The sequence below is a fragment of the Aulostomus chinensis genome, chromosome 7, assembly GCF_037954235.1.
Source record: "Aulostomus chinensis isolate RoL2024-O1b breed Wild chromosome 7, RoL_Achi_v1.0, whole genome shotgun sequence".
Classification (NCBI taxonomy): domain Eukaryota; kingdom Metazoa; phylum Chordata; class Actinopteri; order Syngnathiformes; family Aulostomidae; genus Aulostomus; species Aulostomus chinensis.
The window spans coordinates 8,358,843-8,374,864 of record NC_141326.1 but is presented as its reverse complement, the minus strand read 5'-3'; the positions used below and the strand labels follow the sequence as shown (position 1 = coordinate 8,374,864).

The following is a 16,022-nucleotide window of genomic DNA, read 5'->3' as shown; positions in this document are numbered from 1 at the left end:
GTCGTGCGCCTACTAAGCCCTATCCCTCTCCCCTGTACTGCCACGCCAAATCCTGTCTCCCCGGACTCCACCCTTGATCCATCAGTATAAACCTTCTCCCATCCACCATCCACCCTTCTCATACACCTGTTGTGAGCCCTAACCAAGTCCTCCCCCTCCCCCTTCCTCCTCAACTCCAACAAACACCAGTCCACCTCTGGCCACTCCATCCTCCACGGTGCCATCTCTGGGTACACCACTGCTTGACTCACCCTAATGTGCCCTACTCCTAGCTCCCTAGCCAGTACATTCCCTATCCTCCCAAAGTGCTCCCTGTGCCCGCCCCCCCCCCCCCCCCATACTCCCAACACTCATCTAACACACTCTTGGTCGGATGCACCCTTAAGTGAGCCTGCAGGTTAGCCCAATACCTCACAATTAATTGCTTCCTTCTTAGCTCCAGGGGCATCTCACCCATCTCCACCTGCAGTGCTGCCACCGGTGTTGTCCCTAGTGCCCCAGTGCCCCAGTGCTAGTGCCTTATTGTATACCACATCCAGAACCCGCAAGTGACACTTAGCAGCTGACCCATACACTATACACCCATAATCTAGTGCCGCCCTCACCATCGAAATACAAATCGTCTTCAGTGCCGCACAGCTAGCCCCCCAGTCCCTACGTGACAAACACCTCATCACATTTATCACCTTCCTATACCTGCCCTCAACCCTCCTAATGTGCTCCACCCAAGTCAACTTACTATCAAAAACTACTCCCAAATACTTAAAGGACCCCACTCTCTCTAACTCCCTACCATACATCCTAAGCTTTTCACCACCCACATCCCTCTTCCTAGTAAAGAACACTGTCTGCGTCTTATCTACTGAAAACCTGCTCCCCCACTCATAGCCCCACTCAACCACCACATCTATAGCCTTCTGTACTTTACCCACTCCATGTGCTAAGTCCCTAACCCTCTTCCATAGCGCCCCATCATCAGCAAACAGTGCTCTCCCTACATCCCCACCTACCTGTGAAAACACATCATTAATCATAACACTATACAACAGTGGACTATTTACATTGCCCTGTGGTGTGCCATTGCTCACTGTGTATTCACCTGACATCTCAGACCTTATCCTAACCCATATCACCCTCTCGGACAGGAAATCTTTCACCCAGTTAAACACCTTACCTCCTACCCCCAGCATGTGCAGTTTAATTAACACCCCCTCCCTCCACATCATATCATATGCCTTCTCAATATCAAAAAACACCACCACAACTGACTCCTTATTTACCTGTGCCTTCCTAACCTCATTCTCCAATCTCACCACTGCATCCATAGTACTCCTACCCTTCCTAAAGCCACTCTGATACCCAGCTAACCCCCCTCCCCTCTCCAACACATACGTTAATCTATCACACACTAACCGCTCCATAACCTTACCCAGGTTGGAGGAAAGGGCTATGGGCCTATACCCTGAAGTTTGAGTGGGATCCTTCCCTGGCTTCCTAACCGGAATCACCACTGCCTCTTTCCACACCCTTGGTATCCTGCCCTCCTCCTAGACCCTATTGTACAGCCCCAGCAGTGCCTCCAGTGCTCCTTCACCCAAGTGCTTCAACATAACATACCCCACCTGCTCCGCCCCATTTCCGGTGTTTTGCTGGCGCAGCCTTTTTACTCTAATACGTCTACGTAACTGTTTCCATAGTGACGCTCTTTCAAACAAATGCTAGGTTGACGAACGACAGCAGGTGGCACGCAAGCTAACCTGAACTGTATGTTTAATTTTACCAAGTTTTGGAAAGGACTTTTCAAATGAGTGACAAGGCTTTGTCCCACCGGATGAGTGTTAAATTATGAAACTACTTATTTCTTTAATGAGATTACAGGGGAAAGAAGGAAATTGTGTGTAGACTGTGGACTTTGTGTCTTTTGAGAGCTATGTGCACAGGAAACCTCACCTTTGACGACCTCATTATACCACAAGTTAAAAAAAATCCCGAGGCCAAATCAAATAAAGAATGCAATCTCAAGTTAAATATTGTTTGATAATAATGAGTCTGAAAAATGCTCCCATTTTGGTTGTTAAATACAGAAATTTTAAGGACTAGTCCCGTTCCTATTGCAGGAATTCCAGGCAATACAATGATATAGGTTATTGGACTACACAAACTAAATATAAGCTTATATTCTAACATTAAATGCTGTGAATGCTGTGTTGAAAATGGCCCGTTCATCTTGCTGGTTTTCTGCTCATTTAGTGGTGATAGTATTATTTTTTCAAAATGTTCTCACGATTTCAATTTCATTGCAGATTTTCCAAGTTTTTTATTTTTTATTTTTTGTCATTTTAAAACCAGAAACAAGCAAAGTAAGGCATCAATTAACTTGAGTAAATTAAATTGTTATTAAATAGGCATGCATGGAGGCTATAAAAATATCATACCACGTCCACAAAATAGTATTTGTAAATTTATTGTAAATATGCATTCCCATATTGAAAGTGTTTTGACTAACTAGAAACTGAACAGTCTTTTTTTTTTTAATCTCACTAAACTCATCAAGGAAGTTGAACTTAAGCCAAAATAAGAAATTGATGAGGATCTTGATAGGATGATAGGAAGCTGGAAGAGAAACAAGCTAGGCTTCTGGATTTGTCTCTCAGTCTGATGTATCTGAAATAAAAATATAAAACAGAATTACCCATGTGGACCACTTAAATTAATATGCAACTAAGAGAACAGATGTGTGTCTGTTCTTCTCAGACTGTACCTGTCATTTTTGTTCCCTCTTTGGTTTCAGCTGGAACACCGATGCCATACTCATTTTCCCCTGTGACTCTGAAGAAGTAGATCCCACCCTTCTTCAGGTCAAACACCCTCCAAGACAATCGGTGGCATCTGTCGGTAAGTCTTGTCCATCCTTTTCTGTGGATGTCTCTACAGTCTACAAGATAATTCTTAACAGCTGCCCCTCCCTCATTGTCAGGGATGTCCCACTTAACAGTGGCAGAATTCTCAGTCACATCTTTGACTGTCACATGAGTTGGAGGACCAGGTGAATCCAAAACCCTAACACTGAGAGTCAGAGAAGCACTTCCCACAACATTTTGCAGTTTGACTATGTATTTACCTGAGTCATCACGTGTTGCCTGTTCCACTGTGATGGAGGTGACTGAACTTGTGGTATTTATCATTCCCCTGACCCTCAGATCAACATCTGCTTTTGCCCATATCACTTTGGGAGCAGGTTTGCCTGTGAAAGGCACAATGAAAGTGAATGTGCCACCAACTTTAACTCGAAGGGTCTTTCTCATCTCAGTGCTGATGTCAAACCTGGGCTCTTCCTCTCTCTCCGCAGCCACTAGACAGTCTGTTTGAGGACTGGGGTCACTGATGCCTATCGTGTTTATGGATCTCACCACAAAAACATATTCTGCGCCTGGTGTGAGTCCAGTCACCGTAACCCCTGTTTTGTCTGTGTTATGAACAGCAACCACCCATGATTCCTCTGCTGATTTTTTAAATTCAACTTTATACCCAGTGATTGTTGCTCCGCCATCAAACATTGGCCTGTTCCATGACAGAGTGGCAGAGGACCTGGATGAGTCAATAATTGTGGGCTTTGCAGGAGGGGAAGGCCGAAACTTTGGGTCTTCTGCCAAGGTAAGAGGAGATGGGAGGCTGGGTTTACTTATCCCAGCTGCATTCTCAGCATAGACTCTGAATTCATACTCACATCCTTCATGCAGGCCAGAGGCTTTGACTCGGAGGTCATTGACTGACTTCTTATTGACACGCATCCAGCGAAGGCCCTGCTTCTCCCTCTTCTCAATCATATAACCGCTGATACAGCTACCACCATCAGACGTAGGTCTCTTCCAGCAAACAGTCATAGCTTCACTAGTTACGCATGTGACCTCAATGTCAGTTGGAGCAGATGGGATAGTAAAAGGATCCATGGCCTTGATGGGCTCACTTTCTAAAGTCTCCCCCTCCCCATATTTGTTAACTGCCTTCACCCTAAACAGATATTCATTTCCTTTAAGTAGCTTAGCTATTTTGCAAGTCGTTGCCATCATGTCACCATAAACAAGTGTCCAGGCTACACGGCTGGTTTCACACTTCTCTACAATGTAATACCTGATCTCAGCACCCCCATTTTCGGGAGGGGGTCCCCAAGACAAGGTGCATTTCTCTGCAGAGAGTCCAAAAACTTCCAGAGGTCCCGCTGGAGGGCCTGGCTTGTCCAGTACCTTGCAGGTGATAGTTTTTGACATAGTACCACCTGCACTTTGAAGGGTCAGAACATATTCTCCTGAATCCTTCCTAACACTGTCTTTTATAAGCAGAGATGTTTTTGTCTTTGTCTCAATGATCACTACCCTTCCCTTTGTGTCAATAACTCTGCCATTCTTTGACCACAACACCGTAGGGTTGGGGCAGCCACAGATGTCAGCATCTATTCTTAGGAGGTCTCCTACTTTAACAACCACCACCTGTCTAAATTTGTCCTCCAAGATAATTTTAGGTGGCTCCACATCATACTTTACTGTGACAGGCCCAGTGGTTTCTGAGTATGTGCTAAAGAGCTCAGTTGCATTCTTGGCAATAACTCTAAAATCATATTGTTCACCCTCTGTGAGGCCATCCACTTCTAAGAAGGTGTCTAGTAGATTGGTGAAGTTACACTTAAGCCAGCTGCTATCTGGGAGCTTTCTTCTTTCAACAATGTAACCTGTTATTTTAGCCCCTCCATCATATTGCGGTTTATCCCATGAGAGGGAAACTGAGGTGTTATTAATACTGGCAACTTTGAGGTTGCCTGGGGGATCACACTGATCCCTTGCTGCTACAGGCTCAGATGCTTTACTGCAGGGTCCAACACCCACTATATTCTCAGCATAAACTCGAAACCCATATATGAGGCCTTCCTCAACAGTGGTAACCTTAAATATCTCCTCAGTTACCAGTCTTCTGTTTAACTTTGTCCAGAGAATGCTACTTTGATCTTTGGCTTCAATATGATAGCCAATAATGGGGCTGCCGCCATCACTCTCAGGCATGCGCCATTTAACCACCATGACAGACTTTGAGGCACTCACAACACAGACATTGGTGGGTGAACTAGGGGCCTTGAAGGGATACTGGGCAACAACAGGTTCAGACTCCACAAAATGGCTCTTGCCATAGCGATTCTCTGCAGCAACGCGAAACTGATACTCTGTGCCCTGTGTGAGACGTGAAAATTTGAATGATGTTCTTGCAGCAGTAGCTGACATAGTCTGCCATATAGTGCTGCCTGTATCCCTCTTGTCAACAATGTAATTACTAACTGGACATCCACCTGTATAATGTGGGGGCTGCCATATCAGAGACACAAAATCTGGACCCACTTCATCCACACTCAGGTCATTTGGTGGTCCAGGTCTTTCAAAAACATTAACATGGATTTCAGCAGAGGTGGTTCCAACTGAGTTAGTCAGGGTCACCTCATACATGCCCACATCTAACCTGGTCGCATCTTTGATAATGATCTGGGTTGCTATATCAGTTGTGCATACATTGACCCTGTATGTCTCTTTCAGCATGACATGATCTTTTGTCCAGGTTATTGTTGGCTGTGGTACTCCCTTAAATGGAACATCAATCTTTAAATCATTCCCGGCCTTTACACTAAATTGGCTGGACAGCAAATTAATAACAGGCTCAGTACTTTTACTTTTTATGGAAACAGGTGCCAACAAGGACTTGGGTTCACTCTTTCCTCTTTCATTCACAGCACTAACTCTGAAGAGGTATTCCTTTTCTCCCGTCAGACCAGTAATTGTCATTTCTGGTGCTTTACTCTCTGAACATTTTGTCCATTTTTCATCTCCTACAGCTTTCATTTCAACAATATAACATGTAATTTTGCTTCCTCCATCATGATCTGGTTTCTCCCACAACAGTTTCACACTGTCGCCATCAACATCTCTCAGTGTTATTTTGCCTGGAGGCAGAGGAGCCTCACACACTTTAACTGCCTCCTTTGTTTCTGCTGGCAGTCCACATCCAAAATCATTTACAGCCATGACACGGAACTTATAAAAGCATCCTTCCTGGAGATGGTCAATCTTGTGCCAGTTCCTCAAACAGCTGCTATTCACACTTGTGAATGCTTTTCTTGCCTCCTCTCGCTTTTCTACAATATAGTGTGAAATTTTTGCTCCTCCATCAATGAGAGGAGCATTCCAGGACATGGACACAGAGTCTCTCTGAACATCCTTCACCTCCAGGTTTGTTGGTGCACTTGGAGTGTCTAATACTCTGACATTGATAAATGCTGATTTGGAGCCTTTGCAGTTCTCTACAGTCAACACATACTTCCCTGTGTCATTTCTGTTTACATTCTCAATCAGTAACACTGTGAAGGAATTTGTTATGTCAATTTGAGTATGGTCACTGAGAACACCACCTTCCTTTGACCATTTGACCTCAGGTTTTGGCCTTCCTCTGATTGTGACAAAGAGGCGCAACGTTGAACAGGCTCGAACACTAACTGTCTTTCTCAATGCAGCCTCCAACTCAATCTCAGGTGCCTCCAGTTTCTCAGTTGCCACTACAGACTCAGGTAGATCAACAGGCTCTCCAATGCCAGCAGCGTTCATTGCACGTATACGAAAACTGTACTCAACATTTTCTCTCAGCCTCCTCACAGTATGCTTTGTGTCCTCGGTGTTTGGTGTGCATGAGATCCACTCATTCTCCACAGTTTCTTTCATTTCAACTACAAATCCACTAATGGTAGCTCCACCATCATAAATTGGTTTCGACCAGCTTAGAGACACTGTACTGCTGGAATAGTCTGTCACTTTGGGGTTGGAAGGGGGCCCAGGTGGGTAAGATGCTTCACAGATTTTAATATAGTCACTGACTTCACTGGATGCACCCACCCCAGCAGCATTCTCTGCCGATACTCTGAACTGATAATAATGCCCCTCCGTGAGCCCAGTGCATCGGAAATGCAAGTCACTCAGTCTTCTCTTGTTACATTTAATCCATCTAACTCCCTCTTTGTCATGTCTCTCCAGGATATAGCCATCGATCTCTGACCCCCCATCAGTGTCAGGCCTTGCCCATGCCAGCAGTACAGAATCTCTGGTCACAGCACTTGCTGAAGGTGCAGAGGGTGCACTAGGTGTCATAAAAGGGTTTTGCGTGACGAAGGGCTTTGATTCCAGAAATCCACCAACACCATATTTATTCACAGCTGCAATTCTAAAGATATATTCTTTTCCAGGCACTAGTTTGGTCACTTTGTAACTGATCGCTTCAAAGTGAGGTTCAACCCCCATCCACGTGACACGGCCTGTCTCCCTTTTTTCAATGATGTAGTGGGAAACCTTGGCACCACCATCATTAATAGGGGGGTTCCAGTAAAGATTACATTTATCTGCAGTGATTACTTTCACCCTCAATGGTCCATTAGGGGGACCAGGCCTATCCAGGACCTTCACATTAACCAGTATTGACGTAGTTCCACCAATGTTACTGAGACTCAAGACAAAGTTTCCACCATCCATACATGTACAGTCCCTGACTGTCAGAGTTGTATTAGTGATGGTGTTTTTTATGTCTATTCTTGGTGTAGCTTTTGGGATTTCCCTACCATCCTTCAGCCAGCTAACTTCAGGGAGGGGCTTTCCAAAGTAATTAGCATCTATAGTGAATGTCTCACCAGCCTGCACTATGGTAGTGCCCTTGAATTTTGGATCCATGAATGCTGAAGGTCCTTCAATAACATCCTGAGCCATGATAGTTAGACTCTCTGAGGGCGTGCTCCACACACCAGCACCATTCTTGGCAGTTACTCTAAACTCATAACTTTGGCCTCCTGTAAGACCTGTAATTGTGAACTGGGTTTCAATGATCTTGGTGAAGTTGGCTTTCATCCATCTACTGTCTGGGAGCACTTTCTTTTCAACAACATAGCCTGTAATGTTGCTTCCACCATCATACATTGGCTTTGCCCACTGAAGAGTGATATTCTCTCTAGTTACAACCACAGCTTCAGGTTTACCAGGTGGACCACAGGGATCTCTTGCCACATAGTATTGAGATGTCTTGCTAGGAGGGCTAAGTCCAGCTATATTTTCAGCAAAGACTCTGAATTCATATTCAATGCCTTCTTCCAAGCCAGTTGTTTTGAAGAGGGTGTCAGGGATAACAAATTTGTTCAGTTTAGTCCATAAAATGCTGTTTCTCTCTTTGCGCTCCAGGTGATAACCGTTGATGGGGCTGCCTCCATCTTTGACCGGAGGTTCCCATTTGACCACCATGCTGTACTTACTCACTGTGCACACAATGGGGGTGCCAGGAGCAATGGGCACGCTAAAAGGATACTGTGCAATGACAATCGGAGATGTGATTGAAGTGCTCTTTCCATACCTGTTCTCTGAAAACACTCTAAATTGGTATTCACTACCCGTCTTCAGCTTTGTGACTTTGATTGTCGTGCGTACTACTGTGGCTGACACAGTCTGCCAGCCTGTACCTGTAGTTTCACGTTTCTCCACAATGTAGTTGTCTAGCTGGCAGCCTCCTGTGTAATCTGGTGGCTCCCAGGAGATGGTAACATAATCAGAACTGACTTCGTCAATCCTTACAGGTCCAATGGGGGGATCAGGCTTTTCGAGAATAACTACCATGATTTCTCCTGTGTCATATCCAGCAGTGTTTCTTGCTGTGATGGAGTACTGACCAGAGTGCTCCCTGGTAGCATGTCTGATATGAAGAAATGTTAGTGATGGTCTAGTTGAAACCTGTATTCTTGATGTCTCTTTGACTGCCTGACCATCTCTTTTCCATTCAATCTTTGGAGCTGGATGTCCAACCACTGGGATCTCTACTTTCAAATCTTCCCCATTTTTCACAGTGAATGAGCTGAAGGTTATCTGGAGCTTTGGCTCCACAGCATTTTCCTTATCTGCGATGGGATCAGGCTGGTCTGAGGGGTTGTTTCCACTCTCCTCAACAGAACTGTGACCTAGTGAAGACACAAAATGTTAACTGAAAGGATTAAAGAAGCTGAGGGGCACAGGCTGAATATTTAAGATTCACAAGGTTCATGCAGAGTCCAATATGTGTGAACTCATTGTTCTTTCTCATGAAGGTATTTACAGATCACTGTATGTGAATTTTCATTAATTGAAAACTTATTTTTACTCTGTAGGTGATATGCTCACCAATCTCATCTCCATGGTGACAGAATGAATGCTTTTCATACCTTGAACAATGACAGTGGTGGATGACTGAAACTCCTTTGCTGTGAGCTCTGCCTCAGAGTCTGATTTTGATGTTTGAGCTTTACCTGTTACTTCATTTACGGTCTACAAAAAGATACAAATTTGTCAATCTTAGAAAAATCAAAATGAAGCAAACACTTCTGAATAATCATTTTTCCAGTTTTGTTTTATGGTTGATGATATTTTGTTTGGTTGTTTGGAAGAATTCTGCAGCTTAACACATTGATACATTTGCTTAATATAGATAGTGCAAGTAGACAGAAGACGTCAGTTCTTACTAACATCCATCACAGTGAGTGAATAAGGTACTAGTTACAGAAGTGATGGCGTTAAAAATAACTAGAGACACAGGAGCCCAGGCAGCACACTGTTTGACCCAACAGATGAAACTGTTATTGTCAATCCTAAAGATTTAATGTGGTGAAACCAGTTCACATTAGTAAAAGATCAAACATTAAATTAACAGTGCTTTGTTAATAACTTAAAAACTTGACATTGTATCAAATATTACAATTCAAAACAAGTGGTCTTACTTGAATTTTGCTTGCTTCCATCCTTTTTCTTATTAATCCGTATTTATATGTGTATGTTTTAGCAGTGAAATTCAAGTTAAATATTCAGCTAACACAAGTTGCAGCTATATCCTGAGCCCCAAAACAGTCACAGATACATCGCTCTGCCAGTTCTGCCTGCTCTGTCTCTGAAGGAATGCAGCAACTAAAATAACCATGATGCCTGATTGGATAGCTGGTCATTCTTTTAAAGTTAGTCAAGCCTCCATATGTTAGCCCTGGAATGACCAGCGATATTCTTTCAGGGGTCTGAGCAACAGGAGCCCACCATACTTGTGGGCTATGATGTACTTTCTTTTTCACCAGAATCCTGTATCACTCAAATTCCAAATTCAAATGTTGTTTAAGGGAAAGTGTGTGTGTGTGTGTGTGTGTGTGTGTGTGTGTGTGTGTGTGTGTGTGTGTGTGTGTGTGTGTGTTTCTGAGTTCTGGGTTGTAGTTTCAGTTAAAATGTGAATTTAGGCTAGGATAAGATTATGGTAAGGTATCAATTGGTGGATTAGCATTTGAGTTTTGCTGATGTCATTTGAAAGTCCTAACAAGGATAACTTCACAAACTTCTCTCTTTGAGTGTTTATGTGAACATCTATCTTGGAAGTGACTCCAATTTGCAAAATGAAGACATTTTTGGCCAGTTCTTAATTTCAGACAAGTCTTCAAGGGGCAGTTTGAGTGTTATGACTTGGTTTAAGTTTCAATATAAGTTAATGTAAGATGAGATAATTAAGATAAAATTAGATAAACCTTAATGCTTCAACAGAACCCATTACACCCAGATGGTCAAAAGAGGTATGTAAGAATGATGTATTTTATTATAAATTTGTGCGATAAACTTTTATTTTGAAATATTGACCAACACCGGAAACAGACCCCAAAAAGCCTGCGAAGAAGAAGAGGTCTATGCCATCAAGCTAGGTGGTTTTACCAAATTAGTCCAGTGCAGATTACGTTCTTTGAGATTATTTTGAAACTGCGGCTGAGTATGAATGTTAAGTAGAGGTGAGTTAGATGTTAATTTAAATAACGTTAACATCCGACAAACGTCGTAAACGTGTCACATGTCAGCTCTATCAGTGTATCGGTTCGTTTTTTATGTCATACTTGCCCACAATAATATGGAAGCGATACTAGTGGTACAAACCAACGAAGTACATTTACTCTGCCTACGATTTTGTGTATGGTTAAGTAATTCTTGACTATGCAACGGTCGGTACTTAAACAACAATAAATTTCAGATGGAAATATTGGATTCCGTAATTGTAAGCTTTAGGATCTCATTTTAAGTTCATATATATAATATATCGTATGTAATACAAAACATTTGTTTAGATCAATAGAAATAGTTTCCCTCTATCGATGTCGCATTTTCCCTCTTAAACATCCTACACGTTTCATCTCAGTAATTGTCCAGTATCAGTCCAGTAGCCCACAAATATTCTAAGATCGGACAAAAAGGTGATAACATATGTATTTATTAGGACTGTGTTTTTTTTTCTTTTCACAATCTCTAATTATCAAGTTGATGTAAGTGTATAAAATTCTATAAATATTTCTGCTCGCTCCAATCAGCAGCAAAACATTTAGACTTCATATAGTAATAATCAGATGATATAAGTCAATCAGTAAAGGAGGTCAAGTCAAGTCAATATTATTTTTTACAGCCCTAAATCACAGCAGAAGTTATCTCATAACACTTAAGATGTGGAGCAGGTCTACCACAACTATCTGTCAATGAATTTACTAGGGCTGGGTTTAAAAAATCAATAGAAATGATTTTAATCGATATCCCTTTCAATGGCTCATAATCGATTTCAAAAAATCCAAGGATCGATCATTTAACTTGAGTAGTTTTTTTCTTCATTGGACGTGTGGAGAAGCAGCATGAAGTATCAACCCTGCTCGTCTCACGTGATCAGCGTATAGCGCTGCTTTCCATGGAACAAGATCTTGAGAGATGTTACTGCCAGCAGTCAAGCAAACATGGCGGAAGCGAGTCCATCTCTTAAGTCACCACCGATGAGTTTAAAAGCTGATGTTTGGATGTATTTCGGATTTAACAACGGAAGAAAACAATGAGTTGGAAAAACAAGTAATATGCAAAATATGCAACTGGAAGGTAAAATACAGTGGCAACACGACAAATCTTTGCAACCACCCAGAAACACAGTCAGCATGGCACAAACAAACCAGCCTGGAGCATGTATTGGCACCCAAGTTACCAGCAAACTCTCAACGTGCAAAGAAAATAACCGAGGCCATTGCAATTTTTATATGTAAGGACATACGACCATACAGTGTTGTTGAAAACAATGGTTTCCGAAGTCTCATTAAAGCTCTGGAGCCACGCAAACAATTAAGTGGTGACAATCCTAAACAATACTTGTTAAATTTACAGGATTATTTTAACTGATAGCCCTGACTGAAACGAATCAGATTGGATCGAATCTTGAATTAAATCAAATTAGGACCTTGTCATATTGAAATGAATCAATCTGGAAAATCTGAATCGATACCCAGCCCTAGAAATTACACCCAAAAATTCTCCATGAGCAAGCACATCCTGCAACAGCAGCAACAAAATCCTTCCTTTTAACAGGCAGGAATGTCGAGCAGGCTCAATTGGAACGGCCATTTGCTTTGACCAGAAGCAAAACAGTACTTTTAAAAGTTGAATTGCATTTTGTTGCTAATCTTCCTGTAATTTTACTCAGTTGTAGGATTTTGCATGCAGGATGGTTATTTTTTACTTAACTGTATTATAAGTTTTATTCAAGTTAAGGATGTGAATATTTCACCCCTTCTGTTTCATGCCTTTATGTCACCTGGCAGATAGTGATGTCATATCTCTATTCTACAGTCTATCCTCATGTCCAACCATGCCACTCCAGTTTGTATACAGCAACCAGGACTTTGTCACAGATGTGCATCAGACTACCGGGAACTGTCCCAGAATGGCGCCAACAGCATTTGACAGTGCCATCCAAGTAGGCTGGACAGACAAGATGGCGGGGGGACTGTTTCGCTACTCTTTGGGGGACTTGGAGACACGTGTCCTTCCAGGTCCCCATGGCTATGTGGCCCAGTTGAATATTCAGAGAGGACAAGAGAGAAGGAAGCCTCAGGAGATAATAAGCATCCAGCAGGAGTTCAATGAGAAGCAGTTTAACTTTAACAAGATCAATCCAGATGAAATTATCTTTGAAATGATGAAGAACAAGGAAGGAAGTGGGTCTGTCAATGAACAGGGTGAGCGTAAGGTGGTTGTGTTGGTCAACATCAGCCCCTTAGAGTTTGGACATTGTCTCTTTGTTCCAGATCCATCCTGCTGTTTTTCACAGATCTTGACCAGGTTTGCCATCCAAGTGGGTATTGAGTCTGTGCTCCTGAGCTCTCACCCAGGCTTCCGTGTGGGCTTCAACAGCCTTGGAGCGTTCGCATCTGTTAATCATTTACACCTCCATGGCTATTACTTCGACCACAAGCTCAAGATAGAATCCATGCCAGTCAAACCACTTCTTCCTGAAAAAGGATTTTATAGTTTAATGGACTTCCCTGCAGGATTTCTGTTCTACACAGAACCAGAGATGGTGGAGAACATTGCCAGAGACATCTGTCGAGTCACTGACTTTCTTGTAGACACAAATATTGCACACAACCTGTTCTTGACCAGGGGATGTCCACCCTGTGATCGCATGCACAGTGAAGAGGATCTCAGGTTAAGAAAAGGAATACGTATTGCTTTGTGGCCCAGAAAATCCTGTTTTGGTGCCAAAGAGGAGTCAGCTTTTAATGTGGCTCTCTGTGAGCTAGCTGGGCATTTACCATTTAAAAACCAGAGGGACTATGACCTCACCACTGAGAACGATGTTAAACATATCATTCAGAGTTGTCTGCTTCCCCATGCAGACTTCATCAGGTTAGAGCAGCAACTTATTCATCATCTAATGGATTTAACAACACAGTCATGTTAAATTATGCATTTATGGTAAAAATAAATTATGTAAATCTGTAGATTATTTGCAGTTTTAATTCCTTCCAAAATTCTCAAAAGTACAAATTCCCTTTTCAGTTGTTTTCATGTCTTGATTCATTTGTGGAAACATAGCCATGGCTAACAACTGCTTTAGTCAAGTGTCTGTAACCAAATTAGCATCCTTCAGTCATCTCAAGGTTTCCATCCAAATGTGTTGCATGTTTTCTACAAAATCTTTTTAATTACTGACAAAAGAAAATGCAAATTGGTGCATATTTCCATCCACTACTGTTACGCATAGTGTACATTAGGCATTCATCAAGATAAGCAGTAGGTGGCACTTCATTCTCTGATCTACCACTAGAAGATGAGGTTGTAACGAGAGGAGAAGTTTGCACCAAAGAGTTTTTGGCAGAAAGCCCCTTTTGACTCAGAAAGAGGTTAGCTTAAGGAAAATGTGGTTCAAGTTAAAATTGGTAAACCTCTCCTTGTGCACAGTTAGATGGCACAATTAGCATAGTTCCAGTCAAACCTTTGGAATGAATGAACATGGATACAATCCAAGGAAAAGAAAAAAAACTCTGCTTGCTGTAAAACTCAGAATTTTTGACGTGTTAGAGGCTATCATGTGATTGCAGTGTTTAATCATTCATTTATGTGTTTCCATTGAATTTATTTGCATTACTCTTTAAAGATGCATCAATCTTTCCATCACCAGATGTGTAAAAAAAATTTTATCTAAAATTTCGGTGCTTTTTCTCAAATTTTTGTAATGTGCATTATTAAGAGCTGTATAGAAATGCAGTTGATAACTCTTGGAAATGGCCCATAAACCATGTCATTATCAGTCCAGTGATGTGTCAGTGTCGACACAGTCCTGAGTAAGAGATCTGAACTGCTACAATAAAAACACCATTATGGATTATGGATGGACCACAAGTGTGTTTATGAGAAGATGGCTTTGCACACTTTCATATTAGAGGGATGTTCTGCACACATGAACTGCCCAAGGACAATGTTATTATGTTCCAATAACAATTCAGTGTTCTACTGATAAGCTTTTATGTACAGGACTTTTATCTTTTATCTTTCTTGTTATTAATACAAGATGGAAATTTACCAGTGTTTTCTTGTTAGTTTTTGTAAGACTCCTATTGGTCTCAAATGTCCTCTGTGGGATAAAATCCAGATGAGATTCAAATCACTTTTCCGAACACTTAACACAAACAGTATGTACTTTTGTTGGTCAGGAGTTGATCAATCTGACTGTGACAAGCCAGTGTTATTATTCATGTGAATTCATGGCCTGACACATTGAGATCATGGTCCAAGTATTAAAAGAAGCTGGAAAAGTTTTTTTTCAAATAAAATTGAAATTGTCATTCATCCACAAAAATCAACCTGGCAGTACCATCACCCTCAGCATAATCACCATCATCATCATCATCATCATCATCATCCCTGAAGAACTCATCTTCTGCTAGAGTAGCATCACCAAGGTAGCGATGCAAACTGAAGCAGTGAGCCTAGATACCTTCTTATATTAACAGGATTACTCATTGTTGAGTGAGCTGCCAGGGCCTTTAACACTTAAAATGTAATGTTATGTAAATTATCAGTATTATTTCATTATTATTGTTTGAAGGTAGGCAGATAAAAAAAAATCATTGTATGGTAAAACAATTGTGTTTTAATGTGAAAAACTTCTTTAATCTGTTAATCATTTTATGTGCTCACCATAGAAATATCCTTAACTAGATGGATGACTAAAAACATCCACTAAAAACAGATAACTACTGTACTTAATATCATCCTGACTAGATCATTGTTTTAGAATTTGTTCTGCTGTGATCAGCACAGTGGCACAGTGGTTAGCAGTGTTCTCTCAATGCAAGTAGGGCTTGGATTTAAGTCCCAGCCAGTGTTCTTTCTGTGTAGAATTTGCATGTTCTCCCTATGTCTGTGAGCATTACCACTAGGTGCTGCAGTTTTCCCCACCATCAAAGACATGTATCCAGCCATTTTGGACCAGTTTACTTACTAGTGCAGCCAGATAGAAGGGAGATGCAGTAACCCAGCCTGGAAGTGACAAAAGCATGGACTCATTTTTCAGCATCTTCTTCAGATGGGATGTGTCTGATCTTAGCCATGTTACAGAAATTAAAGAAAGCACTCTGGAAGAATTGCTTATGTGGGAGTTAA

General features: G+C 41.8%; 2 protein-coding genes across 3 annotated transcripts; one reads left to right on the top strand and one right to left on the bottom strand.

Moving 5' to 3' along the window:
- Positions 1 to 2,339: 2,339 nt before the first annotated feature.
- Positions 2,340 to 9,948, bottom strand: LOC147258428 (titin-like). 2 transcript variants are annotated; one of them, XM_086208304.1, is made up of 5 exons: positions 9,809 to 9,948; positions 9,257 to 9,359; positions 3,728 to 9,016; positions 2,762 to 3,244; positions 2,340 to 2,664 (listed from the first exon to the last, which is right to left on the bottom strand). In XM_086208304.1, the coding sequence occupies exons 1-5, from the start codon at positions 9,827 to 9,829 to the stop codon at positions 2,651 to 2,653; spliced, it is 5,910 nt and encodes a 1,969-aa protein (XP_086064430.1). In that variant the 5' UTR covers positions 9,830 to 9,948; the 3' UTR covers positions 2,340 to 2,650. The 2 variants fall into 2 exon arrangements, with proteins under 2 accessions (XP_086064430.1, XP_086064429.1); XM_086208303.1 differs by having other exon boundaries at positions 2,762 to 9,016.
- A 700-nt stretch (positions 9,949 to 10,648) lies between these two features.
- Positions 10,649 to 15,616, top strand: gdpgp1 (GDP-D-glucose phosphorylase 1). Its single transcript, XM_086207689.1, has 2 exons — positions 10,649 to 10,846; positions 12,705 to 15,616. The coding sequence occupies exon 2, from the start codon at positions 12,724 to 12,726 to the stop codon at positions 13,816 to 13,818; it is 1,095 nt and encodes a 364-aa protein (XP_086063815.1). The 5' UTR covers positions 10,649 to 10,846; positions 12,705 to 12,723; the 3' UTR covers positions 13,819 to 15,616.
- Positions 15,617 to 16,022: the final 406 nt, after the last annotated feature.